This window comes from Podarcis gaigeae, assembly GCF_964106915.1.
Source record: "Podarcis gaigeae genome assembly, chromosome: 13".
NCBI classification, from domain to species: Eukaryota; Metazoa; Chordata; class Lepidosauria; order Squamata; family Lacertidae; genus Podarcis; species Podarcis gaigeae.
Window position 1 is genome coordinate 2,571,915 of NC_139689.1, and position 23,995 is coordinate 2,595,909.

At 49.8% G+C, this 23,995-nt stretch overlaps 2 protein-coding genes across 11 annotated transcripts in view; one reads left to right on the forward strand and one right to left on the reverse strand.

Annotated features, from left to right (window-relative positions):
- The window catches only part of TFR2 (transferrin receptor 2), a 51,712-nt gene extending 41,124 nt beyond the window's left edge, over window positions 1-10,588 (forward strand). For all 5 annotated transcript variants that reach the window (XM_083706628.1, XM_083706627.1, XM_083706631.1 and 2 more), the window contains 7 exons: window positions 1,243-1,310; window positions 3,645-3,721; window positions 4,874-4,958; window positions 6,907-7,134; window positions 7,221-7,361; window positions 9,196-9,777; window positions 10,035-10,588. In XM_083706628.1, coding sequence (XP_083562754.1) covers window positions 1,243-1,310; window positions 3,645-3,721; window positions 4,874-4,958; window positions 6,907-7,134; window positions 7,221-7,361; window positions 9,196-9,438 — 842 coding nt within the window. In that variant the 3' untranslated portion in view covers window positions 9,439-9,777; window positions 10,035-10,588. The remainder of the gene's footprint in view (window positions 1-1,242; window positions 1,311-3,644; window positions 3,722-4,873; window positions 4,959-6,906; window positions 7,135-7,220; window positions 7,362-9,195; window positions 9,778-10,034) is intronic.
- A 1,823-nt stretch (window positions 10,589-12,411) lies between these two features.
- LOC310828770 (phosphatidylinositol 4,5-bisphosphate 3-kinase catalytic subunit alpha isoform-like) overlaps window positions 12,412-23,995 on the reverse strand; it is a 37,363-nt gene continuing 25,779 nt past the window's right edge. For 5 of the 6 annotated variants that reach the window (XM_083706584.1, XM_083706585.1, XM_083706583.1 and 2 more), the window contains exons 17-23: window positions 23,457-23,563; window positions 23,166-23,287; window positions 21,399-21,477; window positions 18,393-18,563; window positions 16,803-16,920; window positions 15,749-15,900; window positions 12,412-13,391 (exon numbers count right to left, since the gene is read on the reverse strand). In XM_083706584.1, the coding sequence (XP_083562710.1) occupies window positions 13,106-13,391; window positions 15,749-15,900; window positions 16,803-16,920; window positions 18,393-18,563; window positions 21,399-21,477; window positions 23,166-23,287; window positions 23,457-23,563 (1,035 nt within the window). In that variant the 3' untranslated portion in view covers window positions 12,412-13,105. The remainder of the gene's footprint in view (window positions 13,392-15,748; window positions 15,901-16,802; window positions 16,921-18,392; window positions 18,564-21,398; window positions 21,478-23,165; window positions 23,288-23,456; window positions 23,564-23,995) is intronic. The other variant, XM_083706586.1, reaches the window with a different exon arrangement.

The window sequence follows — 23,995 nt, forward strand, 5'->3', positions numbered from 1 at the left end:
CGGCTCCCCACAAGGTCTGAGTGACAGTGGACCAGCCCCCTGCTGAAAAAGTTTGCTGACCCCTGGGTTAGACATTTGAACTAGGACCTGGGAAAGAGCAGGGTTCAAATCCCCCCACTTGGCCATCAAACACACTGAGAGACCTTGGGGGCCAGGCACTGTCTCGCTCAGCCCACCACATGGTCTGAGGGATGGTGGACCGGCCCACGGTTAAAAAAGGTTGCTGACCCCTGGTCAAGGGGATGGGAAAAGTCCCCCATGAGGAAATGTTGCAGCGTTTGGGACTTTTCCCAATGAGAGCATTGAGGTCCATCTAAACGAGACCACTGACTGAGGCCCATCTAGCTCAGTAATGCCTACTCAGACTGGCAGCAGCGACTCTCCAGGGTTTGAGGCAGGGCTCTGCAACCTGGAGACGCCGACCCTGGACTGAGCCTGGGCAGAGCTGCTGCTGAGCTACGAAGGAGCAGAGAGGATCTGGCCTTTTGCAAGAGAGGGCAAGGGGGCATTTGAAGAAAGGAGAAGGGAGCTGGGGAGATAAGAGGGGCAAGTGTGATAATGTTCATAAGCCTACCAACCAAGCACGTATATAGATCAGCACAGGAAGACCGACCTGAAAACATTTTGATTCCTAAACTGAGCAAATTATTTCTCTGCAAGGTCAAAGTGGGAAACCTCCCCATTGTCTCTTTCCTCACAAATCCTCTCTTAAGGGCACATTTAAGATATGAATAGGGTGTGAGCCTGTGACCTGGCCCAGGAACTAAGTATTCAAAAGAATGGGCAGGCTCCCCGGGCAATCCAATCAAGTAACCTGCCAGAAAGGAGATAAACAAGACAGGAGAAAAACAACATTCAAATTTCTGTTTTAGAATGTCTTTTCGGTGATGTATGTCTGATGTATGGAGGGGTGGTCTTGAGCTCCAGGGCAGGGAATTTAAAATGTCTATATAAGGGCGGGCGCACCTTGGTTCTGGGTCCTCCTCCTTTTCTGCGTGTGAAGGGAGCACCCTGTTGCAACAGATCAATAAAGATCAGGCTTACTAGCTGCTTTGCTTCTCAATATTCTCTGGCTGGCCTCTGTTATCTTCTCCTACCAATAGGGAACCTACGTAAGGACTCTATACGGGCTCTTGGATACACCATAAGGGAAAAGGGCAGATTTTGTTTACAACAGCAGAGATGTGGGGTGGAGAGTCCTGATGCTGGTGCTCAGCCTCTGTCTTCTCTCCCACCCTCCAGGAGACGACAAATTCTTCGCCAAGACCAGCCCTGCACTTGTCGGCCTCATCGAAAGCATCATTAAGCAGGTAAGCCCATCTCCCCCCCCCCACCCTGCCAGGACTCTGGGGTCCGAAGCAGCTGGACCTGGGGGGAGGGGGCTCCAGGGTTCCCAGGGAGGGGGGCAGGACGGGGAGGGGGGCACGGCAGATGAGTTATGGGGTGCCTGGGATGGGAAGGTGGTAGGGAGCCTACACTCCTAGGTTTTCCGAACAGCGGTTCAAGATTTATAAAGTAACACGGTGGACATCCAGTGGAGTTGAGCGATGGAAGATTCGGGGCAGGTAAAAGGAAGTCTGTCTGCGAGATTAATTGGAAGTCAGCTTTAAATTTCTTCTCTATAAGTTTTATAATTGTGTTCAGTATCAGGAGCATATATGATGATAATTATATTAATCTTCTTGCATCTTATAGTGTGGTAATTTGTTTGATTTTTCTGTTATTTGTTTAATTGTATGTTTGTTTACTTGAATGTACATCTGTTTTCTCATAAATGTATTTATTTTAAATTACAGTGGTGCCCCGCAAGACGAACGCCTCGCAAGACGGAAAACCCGCTAGACGAAAGGGTTTTCCGTTTTGGAGGCGCTTCGCAAAACGAATTTCCCTATGGGCTTGCTTCGCAAGACGAAATGTCTTGCGAGTTCCTGCGGGTTCCCCCCCCTTTTCCCCCTTTTCCTAAGCCGCTTATCAGCTGATCTGCTAAAAGCCGCTAAACCGCTAATAGCACTAATCCGCTAAGCTGTCAATGGGCTTGCTTCGCAAGACGAAAAAAATGCTATACGAAGAGCCTCACGGAACAGATTAATTTCGTCTTGCGAGGCACCACTGTAATAAAGATGTATTTTTAAAAAAGGAAGTCCTTCTGCATGCAGCACAGCGTTAGACTGTGGAACTCCCTCCCACAGGATTTGAAAGAGGATTGGGCAAATACATGGAGAAGGAGAGGGCTAGCAAGGGCTACTAGCTAGGATGGCTTTGGAGGACGCGATGCTTCTGAATCCCAGTTGCTGGAAACCGCAAGAGAGAAGAGGTCTCTTGTGCTTGGATCCTGCTTGCAGGCTTCCCATAAAGGGCAGCTGGGTGGCCCTGTGAGAATAGGATGCTGGGCTGGCTGGGCTGTTGGCCTGATCCAGCAGGGCTTATCTGTATTCTGCTCTGGTCAGACCTCACCTGGAGTACTGTGTCCAGTTCTGGGCACCACAGTTCAAGAAGGACACTGACAAACTGGAACGTGTCCAGAGGAGGGCAACCCAAATGGTCAAAGGCCTGGAAACGATGCCTTATGAGGAACGGCTAAGGGAGCTGGGCATGTTTAGCCTGGAGAAGAGGAGGTTAAGGGGTGATATGATAGCCATGTTCAAATATAGAAAAGGATGTCACATAGAGGAGGGAGAAAGGTTGTTTTCTGCTGCTCCAGAGAAGCGGACACGGAGCAATGGATCCAAACTACAAGAAAGAAGATTCCACCTAAACATTAGGAAGAAGTTCCTGACAGTAAGAGCTGTTCGACAGTGGAATTTGCTGCCAAGGAGTGTGGTGGAGTCTCCTTCTTTGGAGGTCTTTAAGCAGAGGCTTGACAACCATATGTCAGGAGTGCTCTGATGGGGTTTCCTGCTTGGCAGGGGGTTGGACTCGATGGCCCTTGGGGTCTCTTCCAACCCTATGATTCTATGATTCTTATGTTCGTAGTTACCATATTTTTTGCTCCATAAGACACACTTTTTTCTTCCTAAAAAGCGAGGGGAAATGTCTGTGCGTATTATGGAGCGAATGCGTGGTCCCTGGAGCCGAATTGCCCAGGGGCAAAAAAGCAGATCATGCTTCTTTTTTATGAAAGAGGGAAGGGGGTGTTGAAATGAAGCAGCTGATCCTTTGCTGATGAGGAGAGAGAGGTAAAGAGAGCAAACTTGCAAAGGGGGGGGGGGACAGGAAGACTAAAGCAATAAGGAGAGAAATTAGAAGAAAAGGAGGAGCAAAAAACTGCTCCAGCTACGGAAAAGACACTAAGGCAAACAAGAGGGAAGGGAGTGTTGAAAGGAAACAGCTTATCGGTGGGATCGGGAGAGAAATAAGGGAGGCTGCCTGGGAGGGGGGAGGTAAAAGCCCATGGATCCTCAGGATTTTTGCATTGGGTCACCCCAAATTCACATCAGATCACATGTCTGTGGCCACAGCATGAACCACAAAAACCTTACATCCACTGTTTCATTCAGAATATTTTTTTCCTTGTTTTCCTCTAAAAACTAGGTGCATCTTATGGTCAGGTGTGTCTTATGGAGCGAAAAAAATTCTAATTTACAGGTTCGGAGGGAGGCAGGGTTGACCCTTTGCCTCCTGGTCTCTTTTTCTCTCTCCTGCAGGTGGACAGCCCCAGCCGCAGTGGGCAAAGCATCTTCGACCAGGTGACCGAACAGGGTCAGCGCTGGGAGACGGAGGTGTAAGAGCTCACAGCCTTGGTCTTTGGCTTCCCCTTCCAACCCTTCTTGCTGTTTATTTACTTACTTATTGCATTGATATCCCACATTTCCCTCCATAATGCTCAAGATGACTTATGTCATGTCATCCTCACAACAACCCTGTAAGGTACGTCAAGCTGAGAGTGAGGGATTGGCCCCTTAGGTCACACTCAGTGAGCTTCATAGCCTAGAGGGGGAATTCGAACCCAGGTCTGCCCCTCCAGCTGCTCCTCTGAGCTTCTTTTCAGCTGAGCCGGGGCTGAGCCCTGATATCTGTCTCAATGGTTGGGTCTATGTTATGTACTGAGTTGAATAGGATTCAGAATACAGCATTCTGATTGGTCCTAGAACAATAGGATACAGAATGCAGCAGTCTGATTGGTCCTAGAACAATAGGATTCAGAGTGCAGCAGTCTGATTGGTCCTAGAACAATAGGATTCAGAATGCAGCAGTCTGATTGGCCCTAGAACAATAGGATTCAGAATGCAGCAGTCTGATTGGTCCTAGAACAATAGGATTCAGAATGCAGCAGTCTGATTGGCCCTAGAACAATAGGATTCAGAATGCAGCAGTCTGATTGGCCCTAGAACAATAGGATCCAGAATACAGCAGTCTGATTGGTCCACAAGAGCCACCCAATTCAGCTCCAGGTGGAAGTGAATCCGCAACCTGATTGGCCTACAGGTGAATCCCGGAATCGGCCAATCACGTGGGGCCCATTGTGTAAATAATGTATATAAAGCAGACATTCTGGGGGAACTTCCATTCCTCCTCACCACTATGAGCTGAATAAAGAGCATGAAATCCACTCTCGACTCCAAGTATATTTCAGCCTAGCATCTAGAAAGCTGCCAGTAATGATTATTTAAAAAAGAGAAAGTTGGTGCCTCTGAGCATATAGCGAATAACCGGACCCACCCACCAAGTTTTGACTTTGTATGAGCCACACTGAGAGTCGAATAACAACGTGGCTGTAAAAAAAAGATGGCTGCCTTAAAGGGAGTGAGAACAAATGCACAAAGGGGTACTAAATCTCCATACACTATACCGTATCCCTTCATTTCCCTTCATTTCCCTTCTACTCTTATTTACTTTTTTAACAGCTTTATTCTTATGCTCTCCTTTATGTCAGAATCCGCCCCCTTCCCATGGACAGCAGCGCTTTCGCCTTCACCTCCTTTGGGGGGGTCCCTGCTGTGGAATTCTCCTTCGCCGAGGTGAGAGCCCCAACCCGTTTTGTCTCAGTCCAGCGTTCATTGTAGTAGGGAGGAACAATTGGCTGCTTGGAGGGAACGCCGAGGTGTGGAAGGAAATGGCGAGCATTACAGTAACCCCTCTTCCTACTCACGGAAACCCAATGAATCTGAATGTCGGAAGATTCGGGACAGATAAAAGAATCTTCAGAAAAGTTACGGGATTTCAGCAGGAAATGCCGATTGGAAACGAAGCCCCCAAAACGTCCACAGTTACAAACAGCATTGAAAGCAGAGTTGTGGTCTAACCGCCCCATTAACATTGTGAGCACAAGTTGTCATGAATGCGGAATAAAAAGGATTTCTAAAAATAGGGAGGTGAGGTGGTATGGAACATGGTCACTGACTGTGCATTTGCAAGAGCAATCTCGCCACCCTCTTATGCCCCTAGACCAGCAGTTCTCAACCTGTGGGTCCCCAGATGTTGTTGGACTACAACTCCCATCATCCCTGAGCTCTGGCCTTGCTAGATAGGGGTGATGGCAGTTGTAGTTCAACAACATCTGGGGACCTAAGGAATATTGGCAAAAGATTATAAAGGTAATTTCTGGATTATTTCAAATAAACATAGACGTTAATAGGGATTTGTTATTTTCGGGAATACAGTGGTGCCTCGCAAGACGAAAAACCCGCTAGACGAAAGGGTTTTCCGTTTTTCGAGGCGCTTCGCAAGACGAATTTCCCTATGGGCTTGCTTCGCAAGACAAAAAAGTCTTGCGATTTTTTTCGCTCCCCCCCCCTTTTGCTAAGCTGCTAATAGCCGCTAAGCCGCTAATAGCGCTAATCTGCTAAGCTGCTAATAGGGGTGCTTCGCAAGACGAAAAAACCGCTAGACGAAGAGACTCGCGGAATGGATTATTTTCGTCTTGCGAGGCACCACTGTATTGGGAAATAAAGTAAAAAGTAATAAGCAAGGGTTGTACAAGATTATGATTCTAGCTAGAATGGCAGTTATTGCACTGGGATGGAAAGAAAAGGCCAAATGGAATATGGAAAAATGGAATGATTATGTTTTTGAAAACGTGCAATCAGAAATATTTGCACAGATAGTGGCAGAGGATAGATGGGAAAACAAATGCCAAAGAATCACAAATAAATGGGCTTTTTACAGGGACTGGATAGAAAGGGGGGAAGCCAACCCTAACATACAAGCTCGAATGAACAGACTGTGTACATGGATAAAGATATGAAGAAGGAAGGCCTGACGGGGTGGGGAGGGCTGGAGTGGGGAGGGAGGGGGGGAAAGAAAAGAAAAGAAAAGAAAAGAAGTAAACCGGATGGTATTTTGAATGGATTTTGTTATGTAAGCCCTTTTTCAGAAACCATATACAGGTTCGCAAGACGGAAAACCCGCTAGACGAAAGGGTTTTCCGTTTTGGAGGCGCTTGGCAAAACGAATTTCCCTATGGGCTTGCTTCGCAAGACGAAAATGTCTTGCGAGTTCCTGCGGGGGTTTTCCCCCTTCCCCCCCCTTTTCCTAAGCCGCTAAGCCGCTTATCAGCTGATCCGCTAAAAGCCGCTAATAGTGCTAATCCGCTAAGCTGTCAATGGGCTTGCTTCACAAGACAAAAAAACCGCTATACGAAGAGCCTCACGGAACGGATTAATTTCGTCTTGCGAGGCACCACTGTATATTAATGCTATGTAGGCATGCATTGTAGTATGAATGGTGTTCTGTATTCTTTGTTTATAGAATATACCGGTATATAATAATGTTATGTTACTAAGCAAATTTAATAAAACAGTTAAAATAAACACAACAACAACATCTGGGGACCCACAAGTTGAGAAAGGCTGTGGACACACATGCACCTCCCCACAAACACAGCAGCCCCCCCCCCATTACCCCAGTTCTCCACTTCCTGGAGCTTCACCAACACCCCTCGACCTCTGTGTGGTTCTCTGCCTGCAGGACTCCCGCCGCTACCCGTTCCTCAACACCATGGGGGACACTTACGACAACCTCAACCGCGCTCTCTACGGGCGCCTGCCAGCCGTGGCCAAGACGGTGGCCGAGGTGGTGGGCCACTTGCTCATCAAGCTGACGCACGACCACCTCCTGCCCCTCGACTACTGGTGCTACGGGGACGTCCTCTTGGAGCACATCGCTCGCTTCAACGAATACACGGCGCTGCTGAAGGTAAAGCCTGCCTTGTGCCCCTCCCCAGGAAAAACAAAACACCCCGTCTTTTAAAAGGCTTCAACCTCCCCGCTTGCTTCCGCCAGAGCCGAGGGCTGACCCTGCAATGGATGTACTCAGCCAGAGGCGATTACATGCGCGCGGCGGACAAGCTACGCAAGGACATCTACAGCTCCGAGGAGCAGAACGAGAGGCTCCTGCGCATGTATAACGTCCGCATAATGCGGGTGAGGCGAGGGAGAGGCGTGGGGCGGACGGCAAGGGGGCTGAGCATAGTAGCCGTTGTCCTAATCTCTTTCCCCATCCACCTGATAGCATGGCTATTCCCTGTGTAAAGAAGGTAAAGGGACCCCTGACCATTAGTTCCAGTCGCGAACGACTCTGGGGTTGTGGCGCTCATCTCGCTTTATTGGCCGAGGGAGCCGGCGTACAGCTTCCGGGTCATGTGTCCAGCAGGACTAAGCCGCTTCTGGCGAACCAGAGCAGCGCACGGAAATGCCGTTTACCTTCCCACCGGAGTGGTACCTATTTATCTACTTGCACTTTGACGGGCTTTTGAACTGCTAGGTGGGCAGGAGCAGGGACCGAACAATGGGAGCTCACCCCGTCATCGCGGGGATTCGAACCACCGACCTTCTGATCGGCAAGTCCTAGGCTCTGTGGTTTAACCCACAGCGCCACCCGGGTCCCTTTATTCCTTGTGTATGGCCCATGATTAGTAACCTAGAGAAAGGAAGGGAAAGCCCAGGGACCCAGGTCTCACCATCTGGCCCTCGGATCTCTCTCGGGGCCACCACTCCCTGTCCCTAGCCTTGCTTTTGCCCCTCCTTGAGTGTTTCTGCCTGGCTAAGATGTGTCCCTGAGCTCTTGAAGCGCCTGGATGGCATGTCTGTAGAAACCGTACGAGTTGCTGTCCTGCCCCTGGCGCTGCTTGACAGCGGCTTCTGGCCCCTGGAAGCTTGTGCAGAAGGCAATGCGGCCCTCAGCCTGAAAATGATTCCTAGCACAATTGCCCCCTTGATGCACCAAAGCTTCCCTTTCTTTCTTGCCACCAGGGTGGTTTGCGGGAAGCTCCCGTGTGTGGGATTGCAGAGTTTTAGTTATTAGTTATTGTTGTTGTTTAGTCGTTTAGTCATGTCCGCCTCTTTGTGACCCCCTGGACCAGAGCACGCCAGGCCCTCCTGTCTTCCACTGCCTCCCGCAGTTTGGTCCAACTCATGCTGGTAGCTTCGAGAACACTATCCCACCATCTCGTCCTCCGTCGTCCCCTTCTCCTTGTGCCCTCCATCTTTCCCAACATCAGGGTCTTTTCCAGGGAGTCTTCTCTTCTCATGAGGAGGCCAAAGTCTTGGAGCCTCAGCTTCAGGATCTGTCCTTCCAGGGAGCACTCAGGGCTGATTTCCTTCAGAATGGAGAGGTTGGATCTTCTTGCAGTCCATGGGACTCTCAAGAGTCTCCTCCAGCAACATAATTCAAAATCCAGCACCATAATTCAAAATAGTTATTATTAGTTATTAGTTAACCTGGAGAGGGACGCGGGTGGCACTGTGGGTTAAACCACAGAGCCTAGGGCTTGCTGATCAGAAGGTCGGGGGTTTGAATCCCCACGACAGGGTGAGCTCCTGTTGCTCAGTCCCTGCTCCTGCCAACCTAGCAGTTCGAAAGCACGTCAAAGTGCAAGTAGATAAATAGGTACCGCTCTGGCGGGAAGGTAAACGGCGTTTCTGTGTGCTGCTCTGGTTCGCCAGAAGCGGCTTAGTCATGCTGGCCACATGACCCGGAAGCTGTACGGCAGCTCCCTCGGCCATTAAAGCGAGATGAGTGCCGCAACCCCAGAGTCGGCCACGACTGGACCTAATGGTCAAGGGTCCCTTTACCTTTACCTAGTTAACCTGGAATTAAAGGAGCAGCCTTTTGCAGAGTATGCTTCTGTGCCCTCTGCCCTTCCTCCCCAGTTCACCAGTTCTTGCCCAGTACAGACGGGGTTCTGCTAGTTTTTTGGGGACTGCTGTGGACTTTGGGTATTTTTGCTCCACTAATGGCTCCCCCTCTCTGCCGCAGGTGGAATTCTACTTCCTCTCCCAGTACGTGGCGGTCACGGAGACCCCGTTCCGGCACATCTTGCACGGCCGGGGGGCCCACACCGTCAAGGCCCTGCTGGAGCACGTCAGCCTCTTGCGGGAGGCCCCCCAGAGTTTCGACGAGGTCCTCTTCCGCCGCCAGCTGGCATTCGTCACTTGGACGCTCCAGGGGGCGGCCAATGCCCTAAGTGGAGACGTCTGGAACATCGACAACAATTTCTAAACACGTAAAAAGGGGGGGCCCTCTCATCCCCAGAGCTGAAATGAACTTTTTGAATGCATTTCCAAAAAGCGGAAAAATGTCATCTGAGCCATGAAATCCCCACCCCTGAAGAATTGTCTAGAATCCACCAACATCCGTGATTGGGAATGTTGCAACACACTTCAGTTATGCAGAAAGTGCATTTTAATTTGGGCCAGTGGATTCTAGTCCTGCACAGCCAAAATTTGTTTCAGCTCTACCTCCTTTTATTCTCCTCTCCGCTGAAATCAATGCAGGAATCACAGCTTGATCTTCTCCTTGCCTGTTCTGATTTTATCGGTGGCAAAGGCTCACTATACCGTATTTTTTGCTCTATAAGATGCACTAGACCACAAGACGCACCCAGTTTTTGGAGGAGGAAAACATGAAAGAAAATATTCTGAATCTCAGAAGCCAGAACCGCAAGAGGGATTGCCACACAGTGAAAGCAGCGATCCCTCTTGCTGTTCTGGCTCCTGGGATAGCTGCGCAGCCTGCATTCGCTCCATAAGACACACACACATTTCCCCTTACTTTTTAGGAGGGAAAAAGTGAGTCTTATAGAGCAAAAAATACAGTAAATTGCCCACGTCCTGCCACACAAGTGGAGAGCAGGCTGTGGTTGTGTTTCCCTGACTTAACTGTCTGACATACACCCTTGTTCCTTTCCCCTCCCTTCTCCTCCTTCTAATTTATCAGCAGCAGTGTCTGCTATAAATTTAATTGATTTATTGCTATGTAATAGAGCGAAATCCTGCGCTTAACATTCACCCTTTACCCGGCACCCGTTTTAATTGTTCCCCGTATTCCGGTTTATTCAGTGCCCCTTTGCTGACTCCCAGCTGCGGCGCTTCAATATTTATCAGTTGCACTGATGACTATGTCAGCCTTTCCTAACTTGGCGCCCGCCAGATGTTTGGCACTACAACTCCCATCAGCCCTGCCTGTGCGATGCCGAGCCTGATGGGAGTTGTAGTCCAAAACGTCTGCTTAAGAGCGCTGGGTTTCCTGAAGGCTGCCATAAATGTTTATTGCTATGCGATACGATGAAAATCCGCCCTACCTCATGAATAAGAACCAAAGCCTTGTTAATTTATCAGTGGCAAAGATCACTATAAATTATTTCTTGTTACGTTTGCATGGTTCTTTGTCCAGCGACTTTATTGTCCAGCTCATCAAGCGGGCAAACACACGGATGGAATTGAATCGTACAATCACAGAATTGCTCATCTAGTCCAACTGCAGGAATCACAACTAAAGAATCCCTGTTTGATGACAGGCAGGAACAGGGACAAGTGTTACTTTATGGTCATTATTCTGAGATACCAAGACCAGTTTTTAGGAATCTCGGTGTCCCTCAACCACCAATTCCTGACAAATACCGTGTCATCAGCAGCTCATTGCATTTCTCCAGGGATCCCAGAATCTCACCCACCAGAAATAAGCAGCCCTCTGTCACTATGAGAAAAAGCTGAGCTTTTCCTGATCTTGCCAAGACTCTTGTTCAGCCTTTGCAAACCCGCATTTTAAGACTACAACTCCCATCAGCTCCAGCCTATTTGTGAATTTAGAGACTAGTTATCCCACTATACCTGTTGCTGGGGGGGGGGCAGGCTGTTGAGCTCCTGTGTCTGAGAAGATTTAATGGGCTGCTTTGGGGGGCTCAGCGCTAAATTTTATACTACCTGCTCATATTTACAGAGCAAAGTGTGGTGAGTTTAAGTTAGCAGCCCTGATGCCTAGTCACCCAAGGAGGTTTTGGGGGAAGTGGGCTAGGAGAGGGTGTCAGGGCCCCTAGATGGCGCGACTGTCTTTTTGGAGACCCCCCCCCAAAGGCTGAAGCACAAGAGGGGGCAGGAACTGGAGTCAAGGGGGTGGGAATGTTGCAAAAGTGTGTGTAAAGTTGTGCAGTGCCATCAGGGTGGGTGAGAAATAGTACAAAACACATTTTCCTTTGGCACTAAATACATTTTCTGTTGCCACTTACCCACACCATCAGCAAAAGAGAGCAAAATTCTCCAGATTGCGCTTTTAGAAGATGGCGCTCAAAAAGAGTTCCTCAAGCTCCTTTCCTCCGCTGTCCTTGCAGGGTCAGTGCTTCCTTCTCAAACAAGCCAACACATTCGTGCTCTCGGTCTGCCCATCCTGCTAACACAGCATTTGCCAACCAGGGGCCCTCCAGACATTTTGGACTACAACCCCCATCAGCCCCAGATGGCACATGCTCCAGACATCATTTGTGGTGCGGAGAGAGGTGGTTTTCCTGCACCCCCTCATAATAATAATAATAATTTATTACTTATACCCTGCCCATCTGGCTGGGTTTCCCCAGCCACTCTGGGGAGATTCCAACTGAATATTAAAAACACAGCATCAAACATTAAAAACTTTCCTAAATAGGGCTGGCTTCAGTTGTCTTCTAAAAGTCTCATAGTTGCTTATTTCCTTGACATCTGGTGGGAGGGCGTTCCACAGGGCGGGCACCACCACCAAAAAGGCCCTGTGCCTAGTTCCCTGTAACCTCACTTCTCGAAGGGTGGGAACCGCCAGAAGGCCGTCGGAGCTGGACCCAGGTGTCCAGGGTGGAGATGCTCCTTCAGGTCTGCTGGGCCTTTGAGGCCATTTAGGGCTTTCAAGGTCAGCCCCAACACTTTGAATTGTGCTCGGAAACGTCCTGGGAGCCAATGTAGGTCTTTCAAGACCGGTGTCATGTGGTCTTGGTGGCTGCTCCCAGTCACCAGTCCAGCTGCCACATTCTGGATTAATTGCAGATTAACTTGGGGGTCGTGCCATGAGATCAACAGGCAGGAGGTTTGGGGCAGACAGAAAGAACTGCGTCCTCCTCCGTACAGAATTAACCCAATGAACTGCTTCACACAAGGCAATTCCCAAAGCCTTTGTAACCCAAGTTGGAATCACTGCTATTCTCGTTCTCCATTTCCAACCAATACTCTCTTTTTCAAAATTTTATTTGAAAAAAAAAGGAGAGAAAATAACCATTTTTGTTTGTTTCCTTTCCAACCCTGGACATTTTTTTTTCAAGTATTGCCACTTTCTGCCCATTTCCCCCACAGTAAAACCCCCTCCCCTCGACCACCCCCCCTCTCCACCTCCCTCTCCCCGTTTTCTGCCAAGGAGGGGGAGAGAAGGGCAGTGGGGGCAATTCAAGTATAAACCTGCCTGGAGGGCAGAGCGGAAGGGTGTCTCCTGTTTTAGCCCCCAATGTGAAAAGTGGGGAAGAGAATTTCAAATTTGGCGAAAGGGTGGGGAAAACACACACACACATACACTTCCGGGAGGGAAAAGGGTCCATTTCCATGCCTATACCTCTCCTAACTGCAAAAGGAAACTGGTCCCTTGCTTCCTGCCCCCCAAGCTCTCTCAACCTCAAGGCCCCTTAACCCCAGTGCAGGGGGCTGGGCGACCCTCTCCCCTCCCTTTCCTCCCTTCCTCGCGTCCTGCAAGGCACACCAGCGCTCCTGGATCCTCTCCCTGCCGGTCCCGAGAGGGGATCAGGAACCCGGTTGCCCGAGTTCACACGGGGCTCCCCGCCCCCTTGCCTTGGTAGCCCCGTCGGCGCTCCCGGATCCTCTCCCTGCCGCTCTGGAGGGCCGGCGTTTCCTCTCTCCGCGGTGGCGGAGGGTCCTTGTCAGTCGTGGCCGGCCTCGCTGAGGGGCATGTGGCGGATGGTGTGGAAGATCCAGTCCATCTTGGTGGTCCAGCCGCCGTGGTGGGCCTCGTTCATCTGCTTGGTGAAGTACTCCAGCGCCTCCTGCTCCGACTTGTCCAGTGCCAGGGTCTTGCGCAGGTAGGCCACGTCGTCAAAGGACTGCAGCTCCGGCATCCCCGAGCCCAGCATCATGGAGAAGAGGTTGATGAGCAGGTTGGCGTGCTGGCGGATGGTCAGGTAGGCCTTGTAGCACATCTCCTGGAACCTGGGAGGGAGAAGCGGAGGGAGGAGGGAAGATTCAGGGCACATGTCGTCACAACTATGGAACTCCCTGCCACTGGAGGCAACGAGGGTTACCAACTTAAAGGTAAAGGGACCCCTGACCATTAGGTCCAGTCGTGGCCAACTCATCTAGCTTTACTGGCCGAGGGAGCCGGCGTACAGCTTCCGGGTCATGTGGCCAGCAGGACTAAGCCGCTTCTGGCGAACCAGAGCAGCGCACGGAAACGCCGTTTACCTTCCCGCCGGAGCGGTACCTATTTATCTACTTGCACTTCGTGCTTTCGAAATGCTAGGTTGGCAGGAGCAGGGACTGAGCAAAGGGAGCTCACCCAAATCACGGGGATTCAAACCGCCAACAAGTCCTAGGCTCTGTAGTTTAACCCACAGCGCCACCCGCATCCCGGTTACCGACTTACATGGCTTTAAAAGAGGGTTAAACTAATTCAGGGAGGAGGAGGCGGCTATTGATGGCCTCTAGGCAAGATGGCTCCACTGTTGGAGGCAGAATGCTTTGGAATATTTCCAAAGTTCGTGTGTACACATGTGCATCTAGCACAGAGCTTTCCAAACTCTTCACGTTCGCAACACACTTTTTAGACGTGCTTCATTTCGCAACACAGTGATTCAGTTTTACTAGCAAACCGGAGGTTAAACTAACCCCTTTCCAGCCCCAGGGGGAGCATAGGGAGCGTTCGCGAGACACACCTGCACACTGCGGCCGACACACTAATGTGGCGTTCGGAAAGCTCTGCTCTAGTGTGTTGTTCAAGATTCATTTGGAATTAAAAGATGTGATCTTTGGACGTTCTCTCAAATGTAGATTGGAACTTATAGCTTTCCCCTCTAGGTATTAAAAAAATGTAAGAGATGATCTGTGCTGCCATAAAACTTAGGGAACAAGCTGTACTATCAAAAGGATTAAGGTTTTAAATGATAATTTTAGGTTATAGTTTAGTGATACACACACACACACACACACACACACACATATACACACACACACACACAGTGGTACCTCGGGTTAAGTACTTAATTCGTTCCGGAGGTCCGTTCTTAACCTGAAACTGTTCTTAACCTGAAGCCCCACTTTAGCTAATGGGGCCTCTTGCTGCTACTGTGCTGCCGGAGCATGATTTCTGTTCTCATCCTGAAGCAAAATTCTTAGCCTGAGGTATTATTTCTGGGTTAGTGGAGTCTGTAACCTGAAGCGTATGTAACCCAAGGTACCACTGTGTGTATGTGTGTTGAACCCAATTGTATCCCTGCTGTGTTTTATGATTTTCCTGACATTGTAAGTGACCCGGAACTGGTCTGCGACCGTAATAATAAAATTCATTCATTCATCTGTGCTGTTAACCACAGTCTTCTCCCTCTGTGCTCAGAGGCAGGATAGCTCTAGGAATCACAAGCAGGGAGAGTGTCCCTGTGGTTGTGAGGTCCTGAATGTGGGCTTCCCTTTGGGGAATCTGTCTGGCCACTGCAAGAACAGGATGGGGTCCCTTGGGCCTGATCCAGCAGCCAGGCTCTTGCGTTCTCAGATCAAGCGTATAAGTGTGCAAGGGGGAAAGTAGAAGGGAGGAGCAAGCTGGGGAGGAAAACCAGTGTTTGCTGCAAAGGCGGGTGTGTGTGTCGTTTGAAGTGTGAAGTCCCAGTTCATGGTGTGTGTGTGTGTGTGTGTGTGTGTGTGTGTGTGTGTGTGTGGCTCCTGTACACAGCTGAACACTGCAGAAGTGATGCCATTCTTGAAAAGGGGGGTGTAATTGGGGGAGGAAGACAGGCGTACCTGGCGTGCGCTGGTCCAGGGGGTCACAAAGAATTGGACACAACTAAACAACAAACAATTGGGGGAGGGAGTTTGGGGGAAGGGAGTGTGGGGAAGCCAGATTCCTAGATTTCGAGCGATGCTGTGGGCGAAGGATGCCTAGTTTGTGTTGTTTTCGGGTGGTGGGGAAGTGAAGGGTTTCCCAGCAAGTTATCAGGAGACATGTGGCCATTCAAATAAAGATGTACTCGATGGATGAAAGGATATATATGACATCTGACATGACTAAGAATTGAAGAGCCAGAGACGGAGAACTTTAAAGCGTTAAAATCGAGATGTGGAAATATGGAAACAACGAAGAGAGGCAGGATTGAGATTTGGAGCTAGGCTTTAAGGTCCAGACTATGGGAAGTCCCGAAAAATTAATAATTATAATTTGGATGATAATTTGGTCTTTTTATTTTAATTGGATTATTATTTGATATGTTAAGTGGATGTTTTTTATTGGAAAATTAATAAAAATGATTTAACCAAAGAAAAAAAAGGAGACGTGTGGCCGAAGGCTGCCCATCTCTTACCTCTCAAACTCTTTGGTCTTGGTACACTCCTGCACCCCTTTGCTGATGACGATGAGGAAGTCCTGGGTGAGGACGAAGGGGACTCGCTCCCGCTTGTAGCCAAACTTCTTCTTCTTGTGGTCCAGGAAATGGCCAAAGTCAATGTGGAACAGCTGGTGGGGAAGGCAGCGAGGTGGCACAGAGAGAGAGAGAGAGAGAGAGAGAGAGAGAGAGAGAAAAGGGGAGGAATTTTTCACTGTTGCTTGTTTTCCTGGGACGAAGGCCGTGGGTGGGAGGGAAGTGCGCGCATTTGTGTAATTTATTATTATTATTATTATTATTATTATTATTTATACCCTGCCCATCTGGCTGGGTTTCCCCAGCCACTCTGGGCAGCTTCCAACAGAATATTAAAATACAATAGCCTACTGAACATTAAAAGCTTCCCTGAACACGGCTGCCTTCAGATGTCTTTTAAAGAGAAGATAGTTGCCAACAAAGGTCCGTATAGTTAAAGCCATGGTTTTCCCAGTAGTGATGTATGGAAGTGAGAGCTGGACCATAAAGAAGGCTGATGGCCGAAGAATAGATGTTTTTGAATTCTGGTGCTGGAGGAGACTCTGGAGAGTCCCATGGACTGCAAGAAGATCAAACCTCTCCATTCTGAAGGAAATCAGCCCTGAGTGCTCACTGGAAGGACAGATCCTGAAGCTGAGGCTCCAATACTTTGGCCGCCTCATGAGAAGAGAAGACTCCCTGGAAAAGAGCCTGATGTTGGGAAAGATGGAGGGCAGAAGGAGAAGGGGACGACGGAGGACGAGATGGTGGGACAGTGTTCTCGAAGCCACAAAAATGAGTCTGACCAAACTGCGGGAGGCAGTGGAAGACAGGAGTGCCTGGCGTGCTCTGGTCCAGGGGGTCACAAAGAGTCGGACACCACTAAACGACAACAGTTGTTTTTCTCTTTGACATCTGGTGGGAGGGTGTTCCACAGGGCGGGGGCCACCACCGAGAAGGCCTTCTGCCTGGTTCCCTGTAACTTGGCTTCTTGCAGCGAGTCCAGGAAACCACTCACCTGCCCATCGTCCTTGACCATGATGTTGCTGTTGTGGCGGTCCCCGATGCCCAGGATGAAGGTGGCGACGCAGTAACCGGCGCAGGAACGCGTGAAGAGGTCAATGGCAGCGTCATAGCTGGATCCAGGAAGGAGGGAAACGTTAGCACGAAGGGCCTTGCTAAACACACCAGGATTAGCAGCATGGGAAGCCGCCTTACACCGAGTAAGACCATTGGTCCGTCTTGTTCAGTGTTGTCTACTCTGACTGGCAGCTGTAGCTCTCCAGGGAATCTTTCCCAAATGCCAGGGATGGAACCTACAACCTTCTGCGTGCAGAAGCTATGAGCCAGGGCAGCCCTTCTTCCTCATCGCCTCACTCCAGTCTCTGCAGGAGACCCCATAACTCCTCTGGTATCCATGCCTCATGCCCCTTGTGGATCCCAAAGCCCTTTTAGCAAATTCTCCCCACACGTGGAACGTTGGCAACCTTGTTCTGCGCCATAGAGAGACCTGTATCAAACATTCCAGTCCTTCCCTTCCTGAAGGGGGAGCAAGACCCACAAAAGCCCTCACTTCTTCCTGACCCACAGCTGGCTGCCACCACGATCCTGCTGGTTGCTGGTTTGTTTCTGCGCCTGATTCCTGGTGCTCACATTTAAAGCCCAAAGTGACTCAGGCCCCCAAAAGCTGAAAGGCACCCCCCTCCTCCTTCCCTGCAGACCCTCTCAAGTGTTAATATCAGCAGAGCGGGCTCTCTTGGTAGTTCTAGGTAAAGGTCAAAGGACCCCTGACCATTAGGTCCAGTCGTGACTCTGGGGTTGCGTGAACATCTCGCTTTTAGGCCGAGGGAGCTGGCCTTTGTCTGCAGACAGTTTCCGGGTCATGTGACCAGCAGGACTAAGCCGCTTCTGGCAAACCAGAGCAGCGCATGGAAACGCCGTTTACCTTCCCGCCGGAGTGGTACCTATTTATCTACTTGCACTTTGACGTGCTTTCGCACTGCTAGGTTGGCAGGAGCAGGGACCGAGCAACGGGAGCTCACCCCGTCGCAGGGATTTGAACCGCCGACCTTCTGATCGGCAAGTCCTAGGCTCTGTGGTTTAACCCACAGCGCCACCCGCGTCACTTCTTGGCCCAGAATTTGTGGCCCAGAATGAAGGAAGCTGCCTTTATACTGTGCCATACCATTGGGGTCCATCTACCTCAATATTGTCCACCCTGACTGGCAGCAGCGGCTCTCCAGAGTTTCAGAAAGGGAGCCTCTCTCAGCCCTACCTGGAGACGCCGTTGGGGGTTGAACCCGGGACCTTCTGCATGCCAAGAAGGTGCTCTGCCACAGCCAGGCATTCTCTGTGGTGAGCCCCCTCCCCACAGAGAGGCACCTAGCAGCTTCGCTGGACAGCTTTCCTCGTCTGCTGAAGACGCACCATTTGGCCCAGGCCTTCATCATGCAAGATGCACCCATTTTTAGGACCCACTTAAAAAGTGGCCGTCCTTTGCTTGGAACTGAGTTTAGTGCTGCATCTTAAAAAATGGCTGCAACCCACCCTGGGACCCCACAGTGAGGGGCAGGTAAGGAATGGAGCAAATAATAGGAACAGTACAGACCCCTCTCCCTTGTTCTTGTCCTTCAGCCAGTGGTGCAGAGCGTTGCTGTTGAACTGCAGCGCCCCCTTGAGGCCGCCCTTGCACTGGATCTGCATGATGGTGTGGGAGCTCTTCACCACCTCGATGAGGCCCACACAGTCCCCGATGGAGAGGCAGCCGTAGGGCAGCATCCTGCAAAGGACCAGGAGGAAGACAAAAGACTGAGATGGCTTGGGACTCACGTACCTACGGGACCGCCTCTCCCGGTATGCCCCACGGAGGACCTTAAGGTCCATTAACAGCAACACCCTAGTGGTCCCGGGCCCTAAGGAAGTCGGATTAGCCTCAACCAGAGGCAGGGCCTTTTCAGCACTGGCCCCGGCCTGGTGGAACGCTCTGTCTCATGAGACCAGGGCCCTGCGGGATCTGATTTCTTTCCGCAGGGCCTGTAAGACAGAGTTGTTCCGTCTGGCCTTTGGCTTGGAATCAACTTGATCCCCTCCCCCTCTTTGGCTTGGAATCAACTTGATCCCCTCCTCCTCTTTCCTTTTTCCTTTCTCCTCCTGTGAAGAGGCTGCATTTCAATGTTTTAATGTTGTATTTTAATCTTGTTTTTTAAGTTGTATTTTAATCAACTTGTTTTTATTACTGGTTGCTAGCCTCCCTGATCCCGGTCTTGGCTGGGGAGGGCGGGGTATAAATAAAAATTATTATTATTATTATTATTATTATTATTATTATTATTATTGGAAAACAGGGGATTAGGCAGAGTCATGGAAGGTCAGAAAGTCTATCAGTGGGTGGCTAAATGGAGCCTCCAGGTTTAGGGACAGGCTACCTCTGAATACCAATCATTGGGGAGAAACTGGGAGAGAGGGCTGTGGCCTTCACTTCCTCCTGCTTGTGGGCTCCCCTTTGGGGGAAGAAGGATCCCAGGTGAGAAACACCTTGGGTCCAATCCAGTGTAGTTCAGTGGTTAGAGTGTTGGGCTGGGACCTGGGAGAGTAGGGTTCAAATCTCCGCCAGAAGGCCTTGAAGCTCACTGGGGTGACCTTAGAGGCCAGTCACTGCCTCTCTCAGCCTGACCTACCTCACAGGGTTGCTGCAGGGATTAAAGGAGGAGGGAGAGAACCATGTACATGGCGTCTTGAGCTCCTCAGAGGGGAAAGCAGCATATAAATGAAATAAATGAAAACAATGATAATAAATCCAGCAAGGGGACGGGGTGGCTTTCAACCAGTCCATGTGGAGGCAGCCAAAATGATACAGAGGATGGAGCAACTCCCTAAGTGGAGAGGTTACCAACCCATGAAAGGTAGAGACACAGGAAAGGCATATAAAATTATGCAAGGTGCGCGGAAAAAAGCACCAGGCAAAATAAACACATTTCCCTTTACCTAGGACTTTGGCCTCTAATTCAGAGGGTTTTAAATATTTGCGGCCTCTTCCAGTGCATGGGATTCCTAAGACCTGACCTTTGCATGTGTGAGCGTGCTTTTTGGGTTTCATTCCATTTTGGGTTTGTTCAGGCTCTTAATCTTTGCACAATTTTTTAAAGTCGTACTGGACTCTTTGGCCATTGAGCACAGGATAATCTACTCCATCTTTTGCCAACCTGGCCCCCTCCAGATGTTTTGGACTACAAAGCCCACCAGCCCCACTGGCTCAGGCTGATGGGCATCGTAGTCCATGACACCTAGACTCTAGAGGGTGCCAGGCTGGTGCAGGATGGCATCTACTCCGACTGCTCTCTGAGATCTTGGCCAGAGGAAATCTCTTCCACCACTTGCCAGGAGCTGTGCCCCCCCCCAAAAAAATCTGAAGAGTCATTGCAGCAGCCATTGGGGGGGGGGGGGCTACAGAGACTGCAACATGCAAGGGCAGCCAGAAATCCAGCAACCAGAGACTTTCAAGGCTGCCCTTGAGACTGACCCAGAAACTCCAGTGGGTGCAGAATGCCACAGCGAGACTCCTTACAGGGTCCTCGCTGCGGGATCACATTCATCCAGTGCTATACCAGCTGCACTGGCTCCCAGTGGAGTACAGGGTCAGGTTTAAGGTGCTGGTTTTAACTTTTAAAGCCCTATACGGCCTAGGACCCTCGTACCTACGGGACTGCCTTTCCTAGTGTGTCCCACGGAGGACCTTCAAACAAATACATCTTGGAGGTCCTGGGCCACAGGGAGGTTAGGCTGGCCTCAACCAGAGCCAGGGCTTTTTCGGCTGTGGCCCCAATCTGGTGGAACGCTCTGTCCCAAGAGACTAGGGCCCTGTGGGACTTGACATCTTTCTGCAGGGCCTGCAAGACGGAGCTGTTCCACCAGGCCTTTGGCCAGGGCACAGCCTGACCCCATCCTTTGGCAATCCTCACAGAACTCTAGCCCAATGGTTGCCATTAATTTGATTTTGAATTTATTTTATAATGAACTGATTTTAAGAATGTTGTATTATTTTACTGTTGTTAGCCACTCTCAGCCCGACTTCGGCTGGGGAGGGTGTGATATAAATAAAATTTTGTTATTATTATTTATTATTTCATACCTACCCACAGCCCCAATGGTTGCTGTTTTGATAAGGATTTCTCGCTGGACCCCTTCTTGGTGGCAGGAAGGGTGCAACTGTTTATAGTCTAGCACCCCGACTGTATTTAAAGCCAACCCATGAAAAGTCTGCAACCTTGCCTCTGAAAACAGCACTTCTGGAACACACCGAGACATTTCTGGACTTGGGGCAGTGTGTGTGTTCTCCAGCAAAAGAGAATCCACTTGTTTTTAAAGCAAAGGCCAAATGAGGTTGAAATTATTATTATTATTATTATTATTATTATTATTATTATTATTATTATTATTTTATTTATAGCCCGCCCTCCCCAGCCAAGACCGGGCTCAGGGAAGCTAACACCAAATAAAAAAGAAATTGATTGAAATACAACTTAAAAACAAGATTAAAATGCAGCCTCATTTCAGCAGAAACTCAAAAACAGAGCAGGCAAAAGTCCCACCCCACAACACGTTGCCTTAACGCTACCTGAGGTCCAGTCCTTGGTTCTGCCACATGCTCTCCATGATCCGGATGATCTGCAGAGTCAACATATCTTGCCGGAGGTCTGGGGATCACAGAGGAGATTATTAAAACAAAGATGTGACTGGAGTGGTCGGGAGGGAGTTGCCCTCTGATGGGCTGAGAGGCTGGGTGTGTGGGTGTGAGCTTTGGTGCTGATGCGGGAAGAAAAAATAGCCGAGAGGAGAGAGGAAATCATGGATCCTGGCGTGTCTCTTCCTTAAAATGGAATGGGAAACTCAAGAAGGGAACGACAACAAAGGGACATGACAAGACACGAAAGAGAATGCTTTGGGGTGGAAGCAAGGCTGAGAACATCCCACCCCACTTCAAGTTAGGTTCTTATTTTTGTGTATATTATGTACCGTATTTTTCGCTCTATAAGACGCACCTAGTCTTTAGAGGAGGAAAACTAGAAAAAAAATATCCTGAACGAACCAGTGGATGTATGATTTTTGTGGTGCAGGCTATAGCCATGGACAAGCTATGTGATCTGATGGTGAATTTGGGGTGACCCAATGCAAAAATCCTGAGGATCCATGGGCTTTTACCTCCCCCCTCCCAAGAGGCCTCCTTTATCTCTAGCGTCCCTTATCTCCCTCCCCGATCGCTTTCCAATCAGCTGCTTCCTTTCAACACCCCCTTCCCTCTTTCTGAAAAAAAAAAGCATGATCTGCTTTTTGCCCCTGGGCAATTCGACTCCAGGGACCACACATTCGCTCCATAAGACGCAAAGACATTTCCCCTTACTTTTTAGGAAGAAAAAAGTGCATCTTATGGAGAGGAAAATACGGTATATGTGTATATTTGTATATATCAATTTTGAGTGTTATTTTTGAGCTTGGCGAAGCTTGGGAAGCAGTATCACGGAGGGGTGTTTCCTTGGGTGGGTGAGAGTCTTGGGTGGGAGGGAGCAACCTGGGTGAGAGTCAGATGGCTTTCTGGGCTGGGCCTTGGCAAGAAAGAAAGGTGTGTGAAGAGGGCATGGATCCCTGACTCTTAAGAATCTTCCCTGCAAAAAAAAAGTGTTTTTTACTTTGGGGAAATTTTATTGTTCTCGTTGGTACTGTCATTTTTAGTTTCATCGACAGTTTTCTATACAGTTTGCAAACTGCTTAGAGACCGTTTTGGCATCAAACCGCGTATAAATCTATGAAATAAATAAATAAAATGCCCAAACTTGCACTGGAAGTAACTCGCAGCCACTGGGTGTAACCCGATGGTTTGGGGTTTTTTAAGGGTATATAAACAGATGGAGAAAATATTTGCCTAAGTGCTGGGCTGCAAGATGTTGTGGGCAGTGGAATCACATCCAAGAATGGATTTTCCCATCATGCTTCACACAAGCCCCTGGGGGGACAACTGAATGGGTGCAGTCTGAAGGAGCAAAGGGGTTCAGGAAGCTTGGGCCTAAGGGCTGAATGTGGACCTCCAAACCACTCTCATCTGCCCTCCCACAACTCCCTCACTGCTCCTGGTTTGCCCCCAAGTGTTTCTGCCCGGCTGGATGTGTAGAAACTAGTCTATGGTACGAAGGTAAAATTTACATTCATTGCTCCACCCACTTTTGCCTCTGGCTCCACCCACAATTTGCATGTGGCCCTCGGGAGGTTGCCAAAAGGGGGATGTGGCCCTTGGGATGAAAAGGGTTCCCCGCCCCTCTGCTGCAAGCAATGCTCCCGGCTCTTCTCTCTCTCTCCCCCTCATCTATCCCTGAGCTCCCTTCCCACTCACCATCTCCATTTTTAAAAATTATCTCATGGTTCGTGAAGAGCAGCTCGGACATGATGTCGGGATTCTCCCAGTTGAGCCACAAGGGGCGCTTGGCCGAAGACATGATCCGGCACTCGTCCAACCTGGAGCAGAGGGGACATCTGGTCACAGCTGTGTGCTCGGAGGCTGCTTTGAGCTGTCCCCCTGCCACCAGCCCTCTTCCAGGGGACCCAGGAGTCCGGGTCTCTTTCCTGCCCCCTATTTCCCAACCCCCGCTGCTTTAAATGGCCAAAACCTTCCCCTTGGTCTCACCGGAGGTTGCCCAGCTGGTGCACTGGGTTGAGGGGACAGATGAAGCCCTGAAGTGCCTCCATGTAATCTGGCCTCCTCATCTGCTCCACCAGGAACTTCATCTGCATCTTGGGAGGAGGGCGAGGAGGAGAGTGGGAACAGAGAAAGGAAGAGAAAGAGCCCCTGAGCTTCTGCAAAGCATCTCCGTACACAGCTGCAGTTAAGCCCAGCCACTCACACACAACGGGAAGCGGGTCTGTGTCCATGCATGCCTGAGCCCCAGAACCTCTTCTGTTTGGAAAATTAACCACAGCCGAGCTTTCCCAGACAGGGAGCTGGGTTAATCTGCTGCAGCAAAAACGGGTCTTGCGGCACCTTAAAGACTTAAGAACATGAAAACAGCCCTGCTGGATGAGGCCTGTGGCCCATCTAGTTCAGCATCCTGTTTCTCACAGTGGCCACCCAGATGCCCCAATGGGAAACCCACAATAGGTATAGGCACTTTTCTACAGCAATAGTACTGTATTTTTCGCTCTATAAGACACACTTTTCCCCTCCTA